This window comes from Ambystoma mexicanum, chromosome 13 (assembly GCF_040938575.1).
Source record: "Ambystoma mexicanum isolate Mex_15411 chromosome 13, UKY_AmexF1_1, whole genome shotgun sequence".
Taxonomy (NCBI): domain Eukaryota; kingdom Metazoa; phylum Chordata; class Amphibia; order Caudata; family Ambystomatidae; genus Ambystoma; species Ambystoma mexicanum.
In genome coordinates, this window is record NC_090938.1 from 597,385,314 (window position 1) to 597,409,394 (window position 24,081).

The 24,081-nt window shown below is 46.2% G+C and overlaps 1 protein-coding gene across 2 annotated transcripts in view; it reads right to left on the minus strand.

Annotated features, from left to right (window-relative positions):
- MLX (MAX dimerization protein MLX) overlaps nt 1–24,081 on the minus strand; it is a 366,376-nt gene that overhangs the window by 53,762 nt on the left and 288,533 nt on the right. For both annotated transcript variants that reach the window (XM_069634428.1, XM_069634427.1), the window contains exons 7-8: nt 20,179–20,278; nt 12,703–12,904 (exon numbers count right to left, since the gene is read on the minus strand). In XM_069634428.1, the coding sequence (XP_069490529.1) occupies nt 12,703–12,904; nt 20,179–20,278 (302 nt within the window). The remainder of the gene's footprint in view (nt 1–12,702; nt 12,905–20,178; nt 20,279–24,081) is intronic.

The window sequence follows — 24,081 nt, forward strand, 5'->3', positions numbered from 1 at the left end:
CCACTCTTAACTCTGACCCAATCTGCCAGCTTGTGTGCCTTTTTTGAGTCCTTTAACATGGTCTCCACTTTTGAGTTATTCTTCTAGTAACCTTACCTAGAGACTGAAAGCATCCACAGGAACCTTAGCTGTTCTGCTGCTTCTTGAGATTTTGAGCCCTCTCCAAACTGACTTTTACATAGAGTTAGGGATCAGAAAAGTGCTAACTTGCGCAAAAACTGCCTCCAGAAACTTAAGCTCTGCTACTTTTTGACTAACCAACTGTTTTCCTTCCAAAAAGACTTCATCTAATGTGGTTTGATAAATGAATGCAATTACTGTATATCTTTGTGCACGAATGCGCGTCATTACCGATAGTACGGTAGAACTGTCATTAAGTGTCGAACTCTAACCATTGTAACCACAAGCAATAACCAACTAAGCAGTGGCCTTTGAAAAGTATTTCTATGTATGTTGGTTTAAACATCTAAGCATTCTGAAACATTCCTTGTGTAAATATCAAATATATATTGTAATATATATTCAATGGTATAAGTGTTTCTTTGATCTGCTTTACTATCTAGGTTCAGTGCACTTAACTACAGCTCACATCTTCCTCTTATGATAAGCCTGACTGCTCTGCCACTCTACCAAGGTTCCATGAGTAGTACAGACTGATACTAAGAGTTTGGGACCTGTATACCATTGGGATAGTTTTATGAAGTCTTACCTCAAGTGACCTTTAGGAATAAAACTCCCCCCAACAATGACGTAGGGGAAGGAGGTGGCGGAATTGCAAGTTGCATTCCACCCCTCTTCTACCATACAAATGATAGAGAATATGGTCCGCGTGAATGGAAGACGTTAAAACCTTACTCAAGGCTTTTTACCGCTTCCATTCGTGTTACTCCTTCCATTCATGTTACGCCACTGGCTGGATGAGCTTGCAAAGTACAAGGATCAGAACATGAATTCTGTAGAGCAATTTTGACTCTTCTGCGGAGTGTCCCCACCTTTTATGTGCATAATGAGCTTGGGCTACCGTTTATCATCATCTAGCAATGATGCGGCTCGCAACATTGGCAAAAATAAAAGCAAGTCTCTCTAAACACATACTTGGCGAGAGGCAGATTAATGAGTCAGCCACAGCGTCTGCCTCTTCACCGACTCAATAATGCAGGGATGGAAAACATGCACCATTTATGGAACCGCTCCCTTCTCTGCCGCCAAAACCACAAGCATGGGAGACAGTACTTGCTGAGACGCTATCGACTTTACCCCGGGACGACCGAATAAGAGATGAATCTAGAAGCTCTATTTGTCATGGACATCGCCGTAGCTGACACACAGACGCATTAGACACGAAGCAGATACACACTCGCCATTAAATCACACAGACACTACAGGGGCCGAAATTAAGATTGCATAATCAGGTGCTGCAAGCAGCTCCCGGGTGTCCAGCATTGACCAGTGACCAGGAGCTACCACTGGGGAACGAGGAGCTAGTACATAATGTTCTGCAAATCGAACTTCGACATCAGATGCAAACCTATCACTTTGTCCATTATTTACGAACCTTTAGGATTTTAATGTCACATGGATGTGGTATAATGTTTATTTATAGGATTCCCCCAAAAGCAGAGTTCAATTCACATAGGTGTGTTTGTTCGGCATCAGCAGGCTTGGAGAGACAAAAGTTGCTCCTGGTAAATGTTGGTATGAAGCTAACTAGGCTACAAGCAGGAGTTAAATAGATCCCAGCTCTCCCCAATTTCGAACCCTGACACTAGGTCAAACTGCATTTAGACATGAAGAATATTACCTGCATTCAACAGCAATAGAACACAAACTCAATATATACGCTGAAACGCAAGATGCATAAGAATATGACATGGATTACTCACGCAAGAGCATTCTGATGATTGCATCTGCTTAGATTCACATGCTGTGAATATAGTCCAAAATCTAGTGGCAATCGCAGAGTATTGCATCTTTCTTTCGAAGATCGAAAGGGGACGTCGACATGGGCATGACTAACACTATTCCTAACGTGACGTGCAGTGTACCAAAAATCCCTTACGCATCGAGGTCCCTCTGGTTGTGTTTTTTTCTCCTGTGAGGGAACCTTATAGTCAGGGCGAGCGAAAACAGAAGAGAGTAGGTGTAAGATGTCTATGTTCCGTCTACTCCACGAGGGGAGGAAGGGTGGGCGCGCATGTGAATCTAAGCAGATACAATCATCAGAAATGCTTTTACAGTGATTAATGCAGGTCTTCTTCTGATGCTTGTGAATCTGCTTAGAATCACATGCTGTGCATAGACTACGAGCAGTACCCAGAGATGATGGTGGGATGTGTGAAGGAACAGTAGCAAAGAGATGTCGTAACCCTGCTTGTCCCACCCGAGAATCAGACCTAGAGCGATTATCTAGGCAGGAGTGTTGTGTAAATGTGTGTACAGAACTCCAGGTTGCTGCTTTACAAATGGACTCAAGAGGAACAATTGCAATAAATGCTATGGTAGCCATTGTGCCCAGTGTACAGTGTGCTCTAGGCGCGAAGGACAGATCTCTCTTGGCAAGAGTGCAACACAGCGTGATGTAGTTTACGATCCACTTTGAAATAGCTGATTTAGAGACAGGGTCCCCATCTCTACCAGCTGCCACTGAAACAAAAAACTGGTTTGCTTTTCTTAGTGGCCTTGTTTTTTCCAGATAATAGATAACCACTTTCCTCACATCTAGTGTGTGGAGGCTTCTTTCCGCTATGTGAGTGGGGTTCTGGAAAAAGGTTGGTAGTTCTATGGACTGGTTTACATGGAACTTGAAATAAATGAATGCGCAAATCGCTGGTGAGTGCGCAGGACCACCTTATCTTTGTGAATCGTGACAAATGGGTCCTGAACTGAAAGACCCTGCAGTTCACAAACTCTCCTTATTGAGGTGATCGCCACCAGTAAAGAGGTCTTCTAGGTGAGTGCTTTAAGGCTAGGCTTGTGCATTGGTTCAAAGGGAGGCCCCATTAATCTGGTAAGTATAATGTTCAGGTCCCACCCGGGAGCTAGATTGGAAATAGGGGGATGGATCCTCTTTACCCCTTCCATAAATGCTTTAATTACTGCCATTTTCCACCACAAAACTTTATTTTCAGACATGGTGTATGCTGAAAGGGCAGCTAAGTGGACCTTTAGGGAATTGAAAACCAGAACTGAATCTAACAGGTGGGTTAGGTACAGGACAATATGTCTTGGTGTGCATTCCATAGAATTGATGCCTTTGCCATTATACCAGATGACAAAGCGTTCCCATTTGCTGGAGCAGCAATGCCTGGTGTTCGGTTTCTGTGCTTCCCCGAGTATGTCCATACATCTTTGAAGGAGTTGGAGGTGCCCAAACTCTATGCTCTCAGGAGCCAGGCGGCTAAGTTGAGAGTTTGAGGGCATGGATGTAGTGTCTCCCCCTGGTCTTGAGACAGCATGTTGTAAGGGCATGGGAGGGGAGACTTACTTTGCCATGAGATGAGAGAACCAAGGTTGGTGGGCCCTCATCGGGGCCACCAGAATCATCCCGACTGGCTCTTGGTGCATCTTGTGCACTATTCTGTTGAGCAGGGGAATCGGGGGGGGGGGGGGGGGGGTGGAAGCGTAGACACATTTTCCTGACCATGTTATCCAGAGACTGTTCCCCTTGGAGCAGATCTGAGGGTACCTGGAGGCGTAATCTGGGCATTGTGCATTCTCCAGAGTTGCAAACAAGTCTCTTGTAAGCCCTAGTCTGCGAAGACGTTGAGTACAATGTCCTTGTGCAGTCACCACTCGTATTGTACAGGTAGAGGGAAGTCTCTGCGGAGTACGTCTGGCAGAAGACTAAGTTCCCCTGGAACGTGTTGTGACAGGAGGAACATCTTGTGTTTGAGATCCATTTCCATACGTTCTGGGACAGTTTGGACAGCCCTAGAGAGTGGGTGCCCCCTTGTTTGTTTAAGTAATACATGGCCGTAGTACTGTCCGTGAGGACTAGAACCATCTTACCCTGGCGGTGTGTTTGGAAAGCCTTCAGGGCCTTGAACACGGCTAGCAGTTACAAGTTTATGTGATTGGATGATACCGCTGGGGACCACACGCTGTGCGCCGTCTGATGAAGGAGGTGAGCCCTCCCCCCACCCAGTCAGAGATGCGTCTGTGGTGAGAGTGGCTTCCACTGCGGGGGTGGTGACGGTTTTCCCCTGTAGAAGGTTTTCCCTTGACTACTACTGCAGTGACTGAACGAGGGCTGCCAAAACAACCACCAGATCGTCCTATTGTCCACTCGCCTGACACCATTGGCTCGACAGCCACTCTTGCATGGGGCGCATGCGCAGGTGAGCATATGGATCTAGGTAGATGCAGGGGCCATCATCCCTAAGAGTTGCATGGCTTTGCGTACAGTCATCTCACGACTGGCTACATAGTGAGGGATCTGGAACAGAATGCTTTGAACCCTCTCGTTGGAGGGAAAGACGAGGCCGTCTTTGGTCCGAATTAGAGCCCCCAAAAACTGTTTGACTTGGCTGGGGTCTAGACTGGACTATTTCTCGTTGGTCGAGAACCCTAGGCTGAAGAGGAGATCTACCGTCTTCTGTGTATTTTTTAGGCATGTTTCAGACAAATCCCCTGTTATAAACCAGTCGTTGCGGTAAGGATAGACTGGGATGGACTGCCTGCGCAGGTGAGCAGCTACTACTGCCAGTAGCTCCGTGAACACCCGTGGAGCTGAGGTAATGCCAAAGGGAAGAACCTTGAACTGATAGTTGGTGTCTTCTATGATGAACCGGAGGTACTTTCTGTGCGCTGGCAAAACTGAAATATGAAAGTATGCATCTTTCATACCCAATGTGGCCATGTAATCCCCCTGCAGCAGCAGTGGGATTACCTTCTGCAATGTTGTCATTCTGAATTTTTGCAACAGATTTGCTCGCTGGGCGCAGGCCTAATCCAGGGTGCATGGCGAGATCCTTTTTACCTGGCGAATGGGGACGACTTCTATGGCGCCCTTTTCCAGAAGCATCTGCACCTCTTCCAACAGGATTTGCTGGTGTGCTGGTGATAGGCGTTTGCTCTTTGGTGGGTGGTATCGAGGTGGCCGGTGGAACTCAACGCAGTAACCATGGGTGATGGTGTTTAACACCCACTGGTCTGATGTGATCCCCTCCCAGGCGTGAATGAATGACAAACGACGACCCCCCACCGGGGAGGCGTGGGAGGGGACCCGAACCGGCAAGTCGCTTTACTCAAATAGGCTCCCTGGCCTCCACCGCAGACTTCCTGCCTCTACCCTTGCCGCTATGTTGAGCTCTCTGCTAATACTGGCTGTTACCAGATGAGCCTTGCTCAGAGGACCAGAGCCATATTGACCATGGGGAGACCAGGAGAAAGATTGGCCTTCAAAGGAACGACAAGATTTTGAGCCTCCCTGCTGTTGGAAGGGCTTGGCCGTGATCTGGCTGAGCGATTTCAGCAGCTCATGCCCTTTCTTAGCAGTCTCCAGGGCATCATCGAAAGCCTTGCCAAATATGTTGGAGTCCTAGACAGGGTTATAAATCAGAGAGGGCTGAGTCTCTGATTTGAAGCCTGAGTTCTTCAGCCAGGCGTGTCTCTTAAGTAGAGTGCCCTGGGCTAGAGTGCGTCCAGCAGCCTCAGCAGCGTTCAAAGTGTTTTTTAATATATTATGGGTCACCTGTCTGCCCTCAGTCACGACAGCCAGCAGGCGTGATCGCGTGGGATCTGGGACCTCTTGAAGGCCTTCCTGGAGCAGGCCCCTTTGGACGTTACTGTAACTAGCAAGGAGAGTCGTATTATTAGCTATTCTGGTAGAATAGGCGGCAGATGTAGTAATATGTTTCCCTAGGGCACAAGGCTTTTTGCAAAATGTATCCGGGGGAGCTTCCGCTGTAGACAGAGGAACCCCTGCCCTCTTTCTAGTGGTTTTAAAAACCAGGGAGTACGGTGTGGCATCACATCGTATATACATAGGGTCAGATGGAGAGGGGCGGAACAATTTCTGAACCCGAGGGTTAACTGCCCTTGTGATGGACGGTGACAATAAAGGAAGAGCTAGGCATTTCTTTATTGAATTGAGTAATGGAATAGCCTGACTAGTCGAAGGTGTCTCCTTGAGAAGATTTTCAACAAAGTCGGTGTCAGGTGCTGTCTCATTAGTAGTGATCTCAAAATGATCTGCGGCTCTCTTTAGAATGGCACTAAATAACATTTTGTCATCCACAGGTGATTACTGCCTTTGTTGAGGTGAAGAAGGTGAATCTAGACAAATAATGTCCGGGCCAGGGGTATGTGTGGGTGAAAGCCAAGGCCCCTAATCTGCTGGCTGATCCTGATCCCAGTCCGGCTCCTGGTCAGCCGTGTCCTGATCAAAAGGATTGTCCTTGTATGTATCCTCCTGTTCCGACTAATCAAAGGCTTCATTCCTCTTGGTGGACTGGTGTATGAATGGGAAGCTTCTGAAATTTCTGTGGAATGGGGCAGGAGTCTTCCTCCCTAGGTCTCTTGGGAGTAATATATTTATCTGAGAAATCTATTAATTGGGCCATCTTTTCCATATAATTCTCAAATCTCTGCCTAGTCCACAGGGAAGATGCAGCAGGGTCTGGAGGTGGAAAAGGTGGTGAGAAGGGGGATATTTTCCTGATAAAGCCTTTGAGAGAGACCGGGGGGCTTCAGAATACTCCTCTCGTCAAGAGGGATGCCCCTGTGTTCCCCTGCTGCTGAAATTATAGCCGCAAGACTCTTGTGTATTTTCGGCGGCTGAATACTAGGCTTTGATGCGCCTGCCGGCGTCGCCTGTTTGACGAGACTACCAAAGCCTTAGGTGCTTGCGCGCCCTTGGACGGCATGTCAGCAACCATGTGTTTTTTTGGGGGAACGCCCTTGTGAGAGGAAAGCCCAGTCGCATGGCGAGAAGACGGTTGCATGGGGGGTGCAGAGCCGCGAGGTTTCGGAAGACACCAAAGTTTTCGGCGGGCCTGTTGGCGTTACACGCTTCTTCGACTTGTCTGTCAAGGAGGCCTTAGGGGTTGTGCGTTTGGGTTTAGGGTGTGCGTGTATGCCCTTGTCGCTGGGGTGTGAACTGCCCATAACAGATCCAGGGCCTGGCCTGTCTGTCGGGCTGGGCATCTGGGAACCTGATGGCTTCCAGATCGAAGCAATGGCTGCCGCTGGAGTTCTAGTCATCCGAAGCAACAGCGCCAACAGGGGAATGACTCTTGGCCTGCATCGCGTAGGCCACCCACCGTTTTGTCCGCCTGTCCTTTAACCTATTGGGACGAAAGAGCTTGCAGGACTTTCAAGAACGCTCGTTGTGGTCGAGGTAGACACCTATTGTAACGGCGTTGGGTATCCTTCCAAGGAAATTTGGCATTACACGACGGACAAAATTTGAATCATTTAAAGGGCGTCCTCTCCAGAGTAGAGGGAGATGGCAGCCAGACCAAATCGGGAAAGAGAAGGGAAAAGGAGATGCATTCTTGAAAAGAATAAACCCAATGCCCCACTCTACTGTAAGGGCCTGGCCAGAGGGCCAAAGCCACGCAGTCAACAGACGATTAGTACACTAGTCGCCGAGCAGTAGTGGATGTGTTTGGCGGCAGGAAGTCCACGAAGCAGTCGTCGAATAGAAATAGTCGGGAGACTAGATGACTGTAGGTCGTGGGACAAAGTAACTAAGTAACTATATTGAGCAACTATATTGAGCAATATTATTATAATATTCCGCATAAGGCGACCAACTAGTTGGGCGGAAAAAAACAATCTGAGGGACCTCGAGGCGTGAGGGATTTTGGGTACACTACACGTCACGTTCGGGATAGTGTTAAAGTCACGCCCAATGTCGACATCCCCTTTCGATGTTCGAAAGAAAGATGCAATACTCTGCAATTACAACTAGATGTCAGAGTATATGAACAGCATGCGATTCAAATCAGATTCACAAGCATCGGAAACCTAATGCTTGCTCAATGTTTAAATTTAACAAGTGCCATTTTTAGTCAAATGCACCGCACAGCCACATTAGAGTGTACAAGAATTCAAGGGGGTCTCCAGCGCTACAGAGAAAGTCAGTGTGTTGAATTAGCTGAAACACAGATTTGCAAGGCTCAGACAAATGCTACACGGTCCCCGTCGAAGGGTAATGCAGGCAAGGGAGGGTTGGCTAGCTGTAAACAAAAGGTAACAGTTCCCAAGCACAAGACATATAAGAACAAATGACTTTCGGATGACAGGAGCCAGTTAATTAAAAGCTTAAAAACACAAAGAGTGGCCAGAGAAAGCAAGAACACCCATAGAAAGCAAGAACACCCATATTAATAAGAACTAAATTAATGGTAAAAGTTGAACGGGATAATTCGAAACGTGGTCTCCTCATCCGTGACTCATAAATAACAAAAGTGTCTATTCATTAGCAGCAGCCATGGAGATGCACGTGCTTCAACTCTCTAAAGATTCTCAGATCGAAGACACTGGTTACGGCTAAATTCAAGTCAGAAGCCCTGGAATGTGGCCTAGGATATTGGGGATTGTATCTTAGGTAATTAGCTCCTTAAGTGCCAAGGAAGAGGCATCTCGTCCTTGACATTACCTCCATAGTGCCAAGGACGAGATAGGTCGTCCTTTTTGGCAATCTTTTTTGTGCGCTCCCTGCAAAGCAGGGATCGCACAAAACTGTAATCCAACCCCCGGGCTATGTGAGGGGGAGGACCCCCCTCACGGCCCGGGGGTTGGATTGCCTTCAGTTTCACGTTGGCGTGCGCAATGCACGCTGACATGGAACAGAAGGTAAATTCACTGCGGCAGCCATTTACGGCTGCTGCGGTGAAGAGTGAAGGTAAGATCCCTTCTCCCTCTCCCTTGATCTCTGGCTTTTTTGAGATTATCCCCTTTCCAACAACACATTTTTTGAAGCATTGAGGTGCGCGGATCGGGAGCAGAGCGCTTGATCAATGCTCAGCAATGCCACTGGACAACCAGGGATCCTTTTGTGACATGGGGAGGGGGCTGCTTACTGCTCTCCCCCAACCCCCAAAGCATGGGGCCACACCTATGGAGACCCCTGGGTGCAGATGGGTGATCATCTGCCCCCAGGGAAAGGGGAAAGAAAACAAAAAAAAAACAAATGCAACAGAGATTTGGGTGGGGGCCCACCAGGTATTTTCTTTTCCATGAAAGGGGGGTGGCCCTCTACCTCCCCACCCTAAGTGGATGGGGGCACCCCTTATAGCTCTCCCTGGGGGCAGATTTCTGCCCCTATCTGTCCCCAGGGAATACTACGTGAGGTGCCCCCATCTATTTGGGGGATGGGGGGGAGAGGGCCACCAGGAAATTGTGAGCAGGCCCCCCAAAGGTGGGGTCTCCAGGTTAGCCCCCCTCCCCCCACCCCTGGGGCAGACTGCTCCTAGGGAAGGTCCCAAACCAAAAATAACAAATAAGTGTTGGTTTTGGGGACATGCCCCCCCACCTCTAGACCGCCAGGGACATTTTTTATGGAAAGGGGTGCCCCCTCTCAAGTGGATGGGGCACTTCATGTAGCCCTCCCTGAGGGCAGAATTCTGCCCGTAGGAAGGGCCATCTGCCCCAGGGAGGAATACATGAGATGCCCCCCCATCCATTGGGGGGGTGGGAGAGGGCCAGCAGGAAAGTATGCCAATCTGCCCCCAGGGTGCCCAAAACCTACTGCCTCATCCATTGGGGGGCCTGTCCTACGTTTTGTGGTGGCCCTCTCCCCCCCACCCCAATTGGATGGGGGGCATCTTATGCAGTCCTCCCTTGGGTCAGATACCCCTTCCTAGGAGCAGATATCTTGGGATGCATGAGAACCTCTAATAAAACCTCCAAAATCACCCCAACTGCAGGGTTTTGATTCAGAATTCTTTCAGGTCTTTGTGGTGAGGGATAGGAGCCTGCAGGGAAGTTTGACTAAGAGGTTGGTCCCAGATGGTCCCTCAGTCACCGGTGTGCACTTTCCATGCTAATCGTGGCTTCACAGCCCCCAAGGTCTGTGTGAACACTAATGATGGGTATCCCCTACAGTCTTAGCTATTCTCTCTACCATGGGAAGTTCTAAAGGCTACTGCCTGATCTATCTTACTCCCTCCGTGACTTACTGGGTGTAACCTGCTATAGTGTTCCCCATGATTTCAGACAGTACCTAGGTTCTCAGCAAAAGAAAGGAGGAGCTGGCTGGAAAGTTTAGAATCAATCTTAACTTAGGACAATGCTCTGGGCAATGCAACACACTCCACATTCATCCAAAGTAGGGAGTGAAGAAACATGGCGTCATACTCATGTTGTCCCTGTCCTTGACAAAGACAGAGATTAAGGCTTTTGAAAAACAAAAATGATGAGAAATCTATTCCTACTGTTTCTTTTTCTATCCACCTTTAGATAGGTGGCACATCAGCGCAGACTAGGATTAGTCTTTCACTAGGTAGGATTAGACAATCACCCTTTCCTGTGTCTTCAGCTTTGTCTTTGCCAAGGACAGGAACAACATCAATACGAAGCCGTTTTTCTTCTCCTCCTACTTTGCTTGAATGGGGAGTGTGTTGCATTGCATTTTGATCAGGTGCGTTTGCCCTCTTTGTGATAATGCTTTACTGTCAGGGCTGCCCGTACGTACTTTAATATAGGCCCCGTATTTTGTTAATTCATTGCTTTGAGCAACCCTGCAGATCATTGTTTTTCACTTGCCAAAACCATTACAGAAAGAGGAAAGACTATATGCAAATCCGGCTGGGTCCCACCCCAAAAGGCGCTGTACCACCTCAAGCAACCCCAGACATGTTTCTGCCTCATTTGGAGTCATCAGTGAGGTGTAGCATGGGTCTCTAGGCCCAGCAGGCATAGGACCCACGCCTGGGTTATCTCAACCCCTCTCCCCATCACTCTCGCCCTACCACTCCTCACCCTGAAATAGGTCTCCCTACTCTTCGATCCCTCCCTCTCTCTCCCTCTCCCTCTCCCTCTCTCTCTCTCTCTCTCTCTCTCTCTCTCTCTCTCTCTCATCTTCCTCTCTGCAACTCTCCCACCTTCACCTCCTTCTCTCTCCCCTTCGTCCTCCGCTCTATCACTCTCCTCCCATCTCTTTCCTTCACTCTTCCACTGATCATCTCACACTCCTCCCTCTATCTTCCCTTCTCCAAGTATGCTTTTGTGCCCTCCAATTTCCCAATTTCCCATCTCCTCCATCGTCCTTCTCTTTAACAACCACTCTCCCCCTACTGTTCACCTCTCTTACACTCTCGCTCTTATCTCACCTTCATCCTCTACACTTTACCTAATCCTCTGCCTCATACAACCCACTCTGCTCCTACTCACCCTCAGAATCATAGCTTCACTGTCTTCACAGGGTACCATACTCTCTTGCACCCACATCCAACTTCTCCACAGTCTCTTCAGCACTTCACCTTCTGTCCTTTTCCTGGTCTCTCGATCTATCGCCACACAGCCTGACCCCACTCGAAAACCCTTCATTCTCTGTGGTACCCAGTGGTCTTTTATACCTGTGACTTCTTGTTAGCCTTCCCTCCCTCTCCCATTGGCTCTGCATCCCAACTGACAATGCAGCCCAATTTAATTCTGCCTTTTATCCTGGGATTGGGCTATTGTGGTGTAAGGCTACATAAGCCCCTCATAGCCCCACCCAGTTTTGGTGCATGGAAAATTCAGCAGTGTTTGTTGTTCTCTTTTCAGGATGGCAGATAAGCATCCAACTCAGCTCAATCAGTGGCAAGTAGTGCTGTCTGCGTAGGACAGGCCCTGGAGCCCATAAGCCGTAGGGAAGTCATAGGCCTTGCTGGCGGTTAGCCAGGCTCCCCTCTGTACAGCAGTGCAGGTTGGTCCTGGTAGTTCTGCAATAAAGAAAAGAGAAGGCAGGCTAGAATTGAGTGTATGCTATTGTGCAATTGAAAATGGTACCATGTTTTTCATACATGGCACATTCAAGAGATTCAGGGACTGGGGCCCTCCCCACTCCACCTCTAGAGTAGGACTGGCTCTGGCATGTGCACTGGTAGGCATCCTACCCTGGTCTGGGACCACTCCATGTTCCCTCTGATGGGGTCAAGCCCCTGCCCTCATTACAATAGCCAGCCGCAGAGAGACCAAAGAGAAATTGCAGCAACTTTGATCGGAATAAGGCACTCAAGATGGGAGGGGAAAAACTGAAGAATACATGTCTTAGCACAAAAAGTGCAGAAGTTGACCTGTGTTTTTAGCAGAGAAAAGGACTGGCAGTTGGTGTGTGCATGGGTGTATCTTGTTCAACTTGCCAGTATTTTTACGGTTGTGTTCTATACAATGCATGCTTTGGTCCCATCCATTACCAGGGCATGACATTCCAAACATAAGGAGGAAAGGTGATGGGATTTAGGCGTATCAGTAGGTCCTTGTTTTGGTAAAACCAAACATTGCAGCATAAGTTCCAATGAACTGGAAATGGATATGACATATTTATAACACGCTTAATAACCAGAGGTTTCTAAGCGCAGACCCGGGGATCAAGCCTGGGTTGCTACTTGTCATCTTGCTCACCTTGGCGAGCACCTTGCCCCTGAGCTATCTTCCCGAGATATATTGGTTCTCATTGAGATTCAGAAAACTGAAATGTATGATCAGGTTGCAGTAACAACTAAAGCATGATTATAGAGTGCACAATACACATTTTTTCTTAGCGATTACCTGTGGTTTGCAGTGCTCCTCAATCCAACTGAATACACATGCAGACAGTTCTCGAAAGCTGGTTACAGAGATGGAGGCATCAAATGACTGGAACAAGGAATCCATGATGCTCTGAAAAACACTAAATTTAACCTGATCGGACACCTGGTCTTTCCCCTCATGAGGGTTGTTTTGATGAGCTTTTACAATCTCCTCATAGTTCCTGAAACCAATAAGAGAAAAATATATCAGCAAAAGATAGAGGGACTTCATTTTTGTGTCACATGCTATCACCCTAGCAAAACAATGGCAAAGCATGACTTTTCCACTTAAGTGCTGTTCAAAAACATTTCTCTAATAAACTGTTTGCAGGTTTCAATTCTTCTGCAAGTATCGTGCATTGGAGACTGAATACTCTCATACATATGATGAATATTTATTACCCAGTAAATCTCTTTCTACTGGTTGTATCTGTTTAGAGTCATATGCTATGCATATTTCACTATTTAATGGTAAGCAGGGAGCACTGCTAGTTGTTTACTTCAGAAATACAATTAGGCAGCACCAACATGCTATTCCTACTCCAAAACACGCTGAAACCCATATTGTCCATTTGTGCCTACACACTTAAGTGTTTTATCTAATGTTACTAAACGCATTGTATGACTAGCCATGGTATCTCCTCAGTGAACTTTTTTCTGTCCACTACACACCTAACATTGGAGAAGAGGGGGAGCACCAAAAAGACTATACCTGGGGACGTAAAATTTGTCTTCTGTTGCTTGTGTATCTGTTTAAATTCACATGCTATTCATAGATTAGCGTTAGGTAGATTTTCATTTTTTGTAAAATCACCTTTACATTCGAATCTCCCCAGCACTTTTTGCTGGACTACTTTTTTTTGTCAGTTCTCCTCAGTGAGTGGGATCCTTTTTCCACACTCACATTCTTTTAACCTATTATTGGGATCCTTTTGTAAATCTTTTTATACCTTTTCTTGGATTCATGCTTTGCTCCAGGTTTTGTGGCATCTGTCTGCAGCACACTGCACTTTCTGCGTAGCGTTGCTTGGAGCCCCTTGGGCTTCCCTTTTAATTTCTGTTATTTTCCTTGTGAGATCACATGTTCCCAAGGGCAGTGGGATATTTAGTATCCTTCCTATTGTGAAATCAGCACACCCCACCTTATGTGGAGTGCTGAAGGGTTACACTGTAGCCCCTTTCTCAGTGCTCTGGTAACTTTTTGGTTACAGTGACAACCTAATTTGAATGGCTGGTGGCAGTGTTTTTATCCTACCTACTTCTTTGCAATTTATACTACAGGCTGTACTTACAGTCTTGGTTGTGCAGAGAAGGGTCACAATTGACCCAAAACGGTGACAGCTTGTCCCATCTTGGTCCTTCTGCCGTGCAGGGTGGAGGTGAAACCCGCCAAGGCACTAGTGTGTCTGTGAGGACAAGAAATGGGGGAGAGCTCAGAAACACTGCTTTTCATTTGTTTTATGCTGTGCCTGCCTGGTATCAGTTCCAACTGTGACCTTAAAGGACAATCGCCACTCACAGTTTGAATGGTGCATGAGTGCTGATTGGCTGGGTTCCTGCATAAGAGGCATGGATCCTGAGGGTGAAGACAAGCTTACACTGGAACTGAAGAATCGATGGGAAAGAAGAGAACAGACGTCTGCAGCCTCTTCCAGATGACCAGAGATGCCTTCTGAGTAATCGCTGGCGTCTGACCCCTTCTTCCAAGCACCGGGAGAGCCCTGAAAAGGATGACACTGTCTTCATTAGACTGGTGGGTCCAATCAGTCTGAAGACGAGCTGCATTTCAAGCAATCCCGCGGTGGGCTATGACCGTCACAGGCTGCAAACTAGCAATGCCCTGGGACTGGTGGCCACTGTGCAGTGCATCGCCATCTGCAGATCGCATCCTCCTGAAACTTTGGTGGACTCCTTCCGGACCTCCAGAGGCAAGGTTCCTCTCCTTGACGCCCCCTCATCAGAGTGCTGGACCGAGAAAGCAGGACAAATTGACCGGGCGACAACCGTTTTTCACTGATGCTTTGAAAAGGGTGTCAAAATCGCAGAAGTGCGAAGAATCCTTTGCCTGGAGAATCTTCACTAGACTGCTGCTGCAGGATCCATTCCAGTGTCCCTTCTTCCATCTGCCTGACCAAGAATCCGGTGACTAGGTCTTCTGCTGCTGCATCTCAGGGGCATCATGCTGCATCCTCCTCTTCACATCTAAGGTACTGTGAGAGACCCTTGGTAGAACTTATCTGGAGTTGCTTTGCTGCTCCTGTGTTGCTAGAGTGCTGATTCGTGTGTTTGGGAAGTTGCCCATCCACCTTCGCCCAGGCCTAATGCCTGTGTGCATTCAGGGAGCCTTCCCCGAGGTCCCTGAACCTTTCCCTAAAACAAAGAGTGTTACTTACCTTGCTAGTGAAGACTGCCTCTGGAACATTGGAGCTTCTACAGCTTGTGCCTTGCTTGTTCAACCGAGACACTCATGACTAGATGGGGATGGACTATTAAAGCCTAAGGCCTCTGAAATTATAGCAAAGCATTTACCTGCTTATGTTGGTTTTGTTTAATTAATTCTCACCAGAAACAGATGTTCTGAAAGTTATTACAAAAGTGTTGTGCTTACCTTTGATTTGTTTACTGCCATTCTACAAGTATTACACAATTGATTTGCTTACTGTAAAGATTGCATTTGTTGTTCCAAGTTATTTATTGTGTGTTATAGTACTTAACTTTCTGAAGAATCACTTTTACCTTAGTGTATATTATTTTATATACATTTTATTGTGTCAGTGTTTCTTTGGACTATGTGCATCCTCGAAGTTCTTTGTATCTCCCCTACAGCCCTTTCCCCTCCTCCTAAGATAAAACTGGCTGCTCAGCCATTGCTACCAACAAAACATGTGTGGTTCAGGCCTATGCTAAGAGTTGGAGCCCTGTGCCCCAAGTGCGAGTCTTCTAAAGCCCTACCTAAGGTATACTTTTGTAAAACTCCCTAACAATTGGTGCTACAGCAGTGGGATTGATGAAGAGTTGGATACACAGACTCTTGGGGATACCTGTGTCCAGAGAAACCATCCACTAATGCTGGTTTGCCAAAGTCTGTGTAACTTAATCAATTAAATCATGAAAAACTGTAGGCAATAGGCTCTTGTAGCTCTTAAAGTAGAAACAGGTAAATAACCGTGTAAAGCAAAGAATCTCAACTGTAAAGGAAATAGGAATTATTTAATTCAAACACTATTGCATTACCAACGTTCAGTAAGTAGGCCTGTTATTCCTACTCCTTATATTGATTGGAGTGAAGATATGGGTGAACATCTGACCAGAGTGACATTTACCTGATGGGGAAGATGATGTAGACCTGGAGGAGATCATAGTACCAATTACTAGACCATCTCCAGTAGTCCCCCCCCCACCCATACCCACATCTCCCTCCTAACAAGTCTCCTGAAATAATGTTGAAAGATGAAAATCTGAGAATTCAGTTGAAGAATAGGAAATCTGAACTCCAAGAGAAAGAAATGGAAAGAAGTCTTAGACTCTGAGAACAATAACTTCATCAAGAACTTGGTCAAAATGAATTGCAACATGAGTTAGCCAAGAAAAGGTTGCTTCTTGACTCTCCTTCTCTTTCTTATGTCTGTTACCTCTAGGATCCCCAAACCTAAATTGCCTAAAGAGTTGGTGAGTCAGTATGATGTGACAAATTATGTTGTTGACTAGCTGAACACATTTGAACTTGCTTGTGAAATACAAAATGTGTTGTGAGAGTGAGCAAGTACCATGGGTTATTTCTAGGCTTCCCCAGAATGGGTGTGGTGTGATTCTGGAGATGAATGCCGATGATCGAAACACTACAAACTGGTGAGACGAGCTCTCACAGCTAGATATGGGAAGGCTCCTTCCCAATATCTAAAAACCTTTGAAGAACATAAGAACGTGTGTTTTGTGGACAACCTGGGTCTGTGAACGCTTGAAAAACTTAGTAAAGAGTAGCTTCAGGTTAGTAAATCATTCATCACCCAACATTTACTTAATTAGCAATAGTGGTAGGTAGGCAACTTTAGGGAAATCTTATCTTTAGGAATCCAACCCTATCTGGGGAATGAGTGACTAAAAAGCCAGATGGGGACACTGAAGGACCAGTGACCTTTGGGCAGCAGAACAAAGGAAGGCATATGCTGGCAAAGTTGTCAAATATCAGAAGAAGGGTTTTTGGAACAAACAATGGGGGGGTTAGATAGGCCACCTGAAGGATTTCAGCCTCTCTGACAGATGTCCTTAGGCCTGGGAGAACACGGTTGGGTTGTCTACCCCAACGTGACTCGGGAAGCACAGGAGGAGCGAACAGCAATAAAACAACCTCCCAGGTAAGAACCCAGGAGTCAGACATTACCTTCTATGAAGTACAATGAGGTCACCGGCAGATACTCACAGGAAGACGACAGCAGCTCCGGCTCGGGTCTCTGGCCTTGGTGGCTGGAGGAAGAACTTTTGGCGGGAACAAAAGACTCAGTCATAGGGATGCTCAGCAGGCTACCTTTGTGGCACTTGGTTGTGGAGGCTTGACACAGGCTTTGTAGCAGTGACCATTGTCGCCCAGCAGACTTTCTTACTTCACTTGGTCCCTGACTCTTCTGAGGGGACTTCTACAATTAGGATGGAGTCTCTGTAGGCTCAGACAGATGCCCGCGAGTTTGCAGTGGGAACTGTGCTGGATGAGACGATGCACTGCAGAAGTGGCAGAGATCCCAGGGTCTTTGGGTACTGCAGACCTAAAAGGAAGAAGCACTTCGTGCAATGGCTCAAACTGTAGCCGCTCTTGAGACTGGTTAGGCCCACCAGTCCAAGGAAGGAAGTCGTCCGTTATGGATCTTCCCTGTCGCACAGAAGAGAGGGTTGGAGCAGCAGTGATCACTCAGTCAGCTTTGGTGGTCTGCTGGAGGTAGCTGCAGACATCTTCTTTCTTCTTCGGGGTGGATATTCCAGTGGTTCACTCTGGCTTCAGAATTAAGACCCTCACCTTTTATGCAGGAACCAGCTTGCACGCAACATTCAAACCAGGGGTGCTGGCTGTCCCAAGGGACAGCCAAGGCACCCAGTCAGAACTGGATCTAAGAAGACATACTGGGGGAAAAAGACGTGAGGAGTTTTGGTGTCCTCCCAGACCCACAGGTGCCTCTGGGTGGGCTTCTCAATGGGAGTCCGTCAAAGACCCACTGCCACCAGCCACTCAAAGACTTGCCAATGCAGGTAGAAATAATGCTCCAGACAATATTTTGAGATGGGTGTATTTTACTACCTATTTTTAAACTTTGTGAGTAAATGTGATTTTAAGAGTAAAAATGACTTTTCTCCTTTGCAAGAGTAAAATGTATGCGACATCCTGCCGACGTGTGCAAAAACCTGTATGGAAATCATTACTATGCAGCAGCTTTCTGCATTGTGACAGAGTACACCTTTCATAAGTCTGGCCATATGATCTCTCCTGTATATATTTAAATGTTGTAATCACAAAAACCTAGCCAATTACATAGTAAAGCAAACATGAATTGTATTGTGTGTTGTTGAGTTTCGATAGCAGAATTGTCTTTTGACGTTTAATGAAATTCTTCATTTCCGGAGCTATTGCTACCTAATGGTATACCAATGTTATGATACAACCGTGCAGAGGCAAGGACTCCAAGCAAAATTACATATCCAATCTAATGGTCAAATGGTTATTTATATAGCGCTTTTGGCAAAGCGCTGTACATAGAACATATTTATCACAATTTTCACTAAACCAGTCGGTACTCCCTTACCGACCTTGAAAGGATGAAAGGCTAAGTTGGCATTGCCTGGATTCAAGCCTGCAACTTACAGATCACACGCAGATTGCAGCAACAACATCTCAACCGGCTGAGCCATCTTATTGGCTAACATCTTTCAGAGGTTGATTAACTGAGTATCAACTGGAGGTATAATAATCACAGTACCTAGATGTTGGCCGAACCATTCATGAAGCGCTACATAAAGTTAAATATCTATCTGGATTACCACAGGGACAGGTTTTGCTGAGTTTTCATTTCAATTACCAATGTAACTAATTTGTTTTAATTTATTTTTTTTATCAGCACTTGCACTTCCTTAGGGGTCAGGTTTTGGATGTTTTAATTGTAGTCTTGAAGATTTGAGAGGCTGTAACACCTGTGATTGGTGTAATGACAATCACTCAGTCTTGAGAAAGACTCTCCTGCCACTGACCATTTATAGTAATGTACCTCATTGACTGCAAGGTTGAATGAATGTAAACGAGACTGTGCATAGTCTTCATTTTACACACTGTTTTTATAATTAGAGTGTAAATTAAATTAGAAGTGCAAAAATGATGTGCCTCCGCATGATTATGCGCACAGCACCGGAAAAAAGCAGAATTTGTTACAAAATATTAATTTTCAATTGCAACTTAGTTTTCCATCTTATTAATTATACAATCCTAAAATTCTAGGAACATAAATATGCACATAGCTTCTCTTTGCTCCATGAGCATCAACACAGCAAAATGGAAAGAAACGATTCTTTTTATCCCAGTGTGCAGTTTCTTTTTTTGAAGGGCTTCAGAGAAATACATTCTGTTTCAGAAGTGGCTTGCAATTACATCGATGTAGATACAAATCAAAAGAAGCCTTCTGGTTTTTGCCAAGTAACCTGACCTTGGCACTGCCCTCTGCTCTAAACCGGTGTGTAAATGTACAAAGGAAAATAATAAAGCTGTCATATTTAGAAAAGATTTTCATGCGTAAAAAGTCCTGGGACACCCTTATCTGGAGGACCGATTAGAAAGTTACAGAAGTGAGAAAGGGGATACAACGTGTCCCCTCAGCTTTGCACATGAGGTAGGGTGTGCTGATCTAAAAAAAGAAAAGCATAAGTAGGATACAAAACACCCCCTATCCTGGCAACAGCATGCAATCACAGTAACTGAAAAGAAAACCAAAAAAGGTGTCTCAAGGAGCTTACAGCAACACTACACAAAAGGCACTGTTTCTTGCAATAGTAAAATACAGATGGCACAAATAGATGGAGGAAAGCAGAATCCAAGATAAACCAAAAAGGGAAATTGTATCTCAATCAGAGCATGGCAACAGATGTGAAACATCTCAGTTGGCATGCTTTTCTAGCGAAACCCTTATCGGGAAGCTGTCTAAAAATGAATTGCTACCTCAGACTTGTTCCAAGTCCAAAAGAAAACTGTCTTAAAGAAAAAATAATAATTACAGAAATATTAGGTCAATTGCTTATTGCAACAACACAGCTTTTGACTAAATCTTTACTATTTTGCATGTGTGCCTGTGTGGTAAATTTTGTGTCCAATACCTCCTAGTTTCCTTTTGTTTGTACGGTTCACACACATACATACATATGATGCTTTTAAAAATAGTCAAAAGGATTTCAACAATGCAAACTTAGCTAAATAAAGTGTTCTTACGACTTCATAATCTTCAAGGCCATGACATCCTTTCTGAGGGTAGAAACTTCTTCTTCTTGCTTCTTTTTTTCTTTATGTAAAAACTGAATGTAGTCAATTGCTAAACAAAATTTAAAAAAATGTAAGACGTGACAGTTCAAAATATTTAAATGTATTTTTTGGATAGCTTAACTATATTTTACATTTTAATAATCTTACAATTTTCTTTTTATAGTAACACAATAAATTTCAGCAAATTAGATGACATGCATTACTCACCGTAATAGCATTTCTGATGATTGTATCTGCTTAGATTCACATGCTGTGCATATGGTCCGACATCCAGTGGTAACCGCGGAGTATTGCATCTCATCTTTCGGGGACCGAAAGGGGACGTTGGCATAGGCGTGTCCGTAACACTATCCCTATCGTGACGTGTAGTGTACCCAAAATCCCTCACGCACCCAGGTCCCTCCGATTTGATTTTTTCCTGCTAGAGGGAGCCCAGGTTATAGTGAGTGAGTACATAAAGAGAGAAAGTAGTAAGACGTCTATGTTCCTTTCACCCCGAGCGGGGAGGTAGGGAGGGCGCATGTGAATCTAAGCAGATACAATCATCAGAAATGCTATTATGGTGAGTAATGCATGTCTTCTGATGCTTGTTAATCTGCTTAGAATCAAATGCTGTGAATAGACTAGTGAGCAGTACCCGGAGTTGGAGGTGGGTTGTGAGAAGGAACAGTAGAGAAAAGATGTCTTGGTACTGCTGGTCCCACCTGAGAATCAGACCTAGAATGAGTGTCTAGGAAATAGTGTTTTGTAAAGGTGTGTACAGAACTCCAGGTTGCCGCTTTGCAAATGGACTCCAGGGGAATATTTGCAATGAATGCCATGGATGCGCCAGTGCCCAGAGTAGAATGTGCTCTAGGCTTGAAGGGCAGTTCTCACTTAGCAAGAGTGTAACATAATATGATGCATTTGACAATCCACCTTGAGATAGCTGATTTAGAGACAGGATCTCCTTTTCTACCAGCTGCCACTGAAACAAAGAATTGTTTAGTTTTCCTCAGTGTTTTAGTTCTTTCCAGGTAGAACATGACTGCCCTGCACACATCTAGTGGGTGTAGGCTTCTTTCGGCCATGCTAGTAGGGTTCTGAAGAAAGTGGGTTATTGATTGGTTCACATAGGACTTTGAGATGAATTTAGGCGCAAACCTAGGATGTGTGCGCAGAACTACCTTATCTTTGTGGACTGTAACAAAGGGGTCTAGCACAGAGAGCGCCTGTAGTTCGCTAACCCTTTTGATAGAAGTGATAGCCACTAGGAAGGCTGTTTTATAGGTCAGGTCCTTTAGACTTGGTTTATGCATAGGCTCAAATGGAACTCCCATGTGCCTGGTTAAAACTATGTTTAGAACCCATCCAGGGGTTGGGTGAGAAATAGGAGGATAAATCCTCTTAACCCTTTCCATAAAGGCTTTGATCACCGGTATTTTCCACCACAACTTTTTTTGTTGTGATGTGGTGTAGGCTGACGGAGCAGCCAGATGAACCTTTAGGGAATTGAAGATTAACCCGGTGTCCAACAGATGGGTTAGGTACAGCACAATGTGTGTCGGTGAGCAATCAATGGGATTGACGCCCTTGGAATTGCACCAGATAACAAAACGTTTCCATTTGCTGGCATAGCAATAACGTGTATTTGGTTTTCTCGCTTCCCCGAATATGTCCATGCATCTCTGAGGGAGTTGTAGGTGTCCAAACTCTATGACCTCAGGAGCCATGCTGCTAAATTCAGAGTTTGTGGGCATGGGTGTAAGGTCTCCCTCCTGTCTTGAGACATGTTGTACGGGCAGGGTAATTTCACTGGTTGGGAGAGGGACATTTCCATTAGGTGAGCGAACCAGGGTTGGCGGGCCCACATGGGGGCCACCAGTATCATGGTAACTGGTTCCTGGTGCATCTTGTGCACTATCTTGTTGAGAACGGGAGTCGGGGGTGGGGGGTGGGGAAGCGTAGACAAATTTCCCTGACCAGGTTATCCAGGGAGCGTTCCCCTTGGATCGGTTCTGGGGGTACCTGGAGGTGTAGTCTTGGCATTGGGCGTTCTCTTGAGTTGCGAACAGGTCGATTTCTGGGAAGCCCCATTCTGCGAAGACATTGGACACAATGTCTTCGTGCAGCCGCCATTTGTATTCTTTGGGGGGAGGAAAATTTCTGCTGAGTACGTCTGCCACAAGATTGAGTTTCCCTGGAACATGTTGGGACAACAGAAACATCTTGTGTTTGAGAGCCCATATCCAAATGTTTTGGGACAGCTTGGATAGCCCTGGAGAGTAAGTGCCCCCCTGTTTGTTCAGGTAATGCATAGCTGTAGTGCTGTCCGTTAGAATCAGTACTGTCTTCCCTTGCAGTTGCACTTGAAAGGCTTTCAATGCCTTGAACACCGCTAATAGCTCCAGTAGATTTATATAGTTGGACGCTACTTGAGGGGACCAAACTCTGTGTGCTGTCTGCTGAAGCAGATGAGCTCCCCACCCTCTGAGAGATGCGTCTGTAGTGAGAGTGGCTTCCACTGCAGGGGTGGTGAAGGTCATCCCCTTCAAGAGGTTTTCTCTTGACCACCACTGCAGAGAGAACGAGGGCTGGCGAGACAACTATTAGATCTTCCCATTGTCCGCTGGCCTGACATCACTGGCTGTTGAGCCACTCTTGCATGGGACGCATGCGCAGCCGGGCGTGGGGAACCAAGTATATGCATGACGCCATTATTCCTAGCAAGCGCATGGCCTTACGCACCGTCATCTCCCGACTGGCTACATATTGAGGGATCTGAAAAAGCATGTTCTGAACCCTCTCGTTGGAGGAGAAGACGAGACCGTCCTTCGTCCGAATAAGGGCTCCCAGAAATTGTTTTATTTGACTGGGGAATAAACTGGATTTCTTTTCGTTGATTGAGAAACCCAGATTGAAGAGGAGATCTATTGTTTTTTGGGTGTTCGAAAAACATGCGTTGAACGAGTCCCCCGTGATGAGCCAGTCGTCGAGGTAAGGGTAAACTGGGACTGATAGTCTGCGCAGGTGTGCTGCTGCCACTGCCAGGACGTTGGTGAACACCCTTGGCGCCGAGGCAATGCCGAAGGGGAGTACCTTGAATTGGTAATGCCTGTCCTGGATCATGAAACTTAGATATTTCCTGTGCACTTGCAACATTAAAATATGAAAGTATGCATCTTTCATGTCCAATGTTGCCATGTAGTCCACCTGTTTCAGCAATGGGATCACCTCTTGAAGTGTTAACATGCAAAACTGCTGGGGTTTTTATAAACTTGTTCGCTGGGCGCAGGTCTGGAACAGGGCGCATGGTGAGATCCTTTTTGGGTACAAGGAAGTATACTGAATAAATACCCTTGTTTACGTGAAGAATAGGGACGGCTTCTATGGCGTCCTTTCCCAGCAGTGCTTCCACCTCTTGATTCAGGATCTCCAGATGGTCTAGTGAAAGGCGCCATAAGCACGGCGGTCTGAATTGGGGAGGTTGGGCAAATTCCACGCAATAACCGTGGGCGACCGTCTTTATGACCAACTGGTCTGAAGTTATCCCCTCCCATGCCATGAGGAAAGATGTTAATCGCCCCCCGACTGAGGTGACATGGGAGGGGACCTGGAGGTCATTTCTGACCAGAGGCTGTGGCTCCTCTGTCATTGGGGCCTCTGCCTCTATCGCGTTTCTGACCCCTTGAAGGGTAGTATGCGGGGCTTCCAGATGTTTGTCTGGTGTTGAAGCTACCCGTGCCTTAATTGAACCAGCACAGGCTTGCCCTCGAAAGGACCGCTGAGAGTTATCCCTCTGGGAGGAGGGTTTCTGCATAATTTGTTGCAGAGACTTTAGAGTCTCATGCTCTTTCTTGGCTGTTTCCAAAG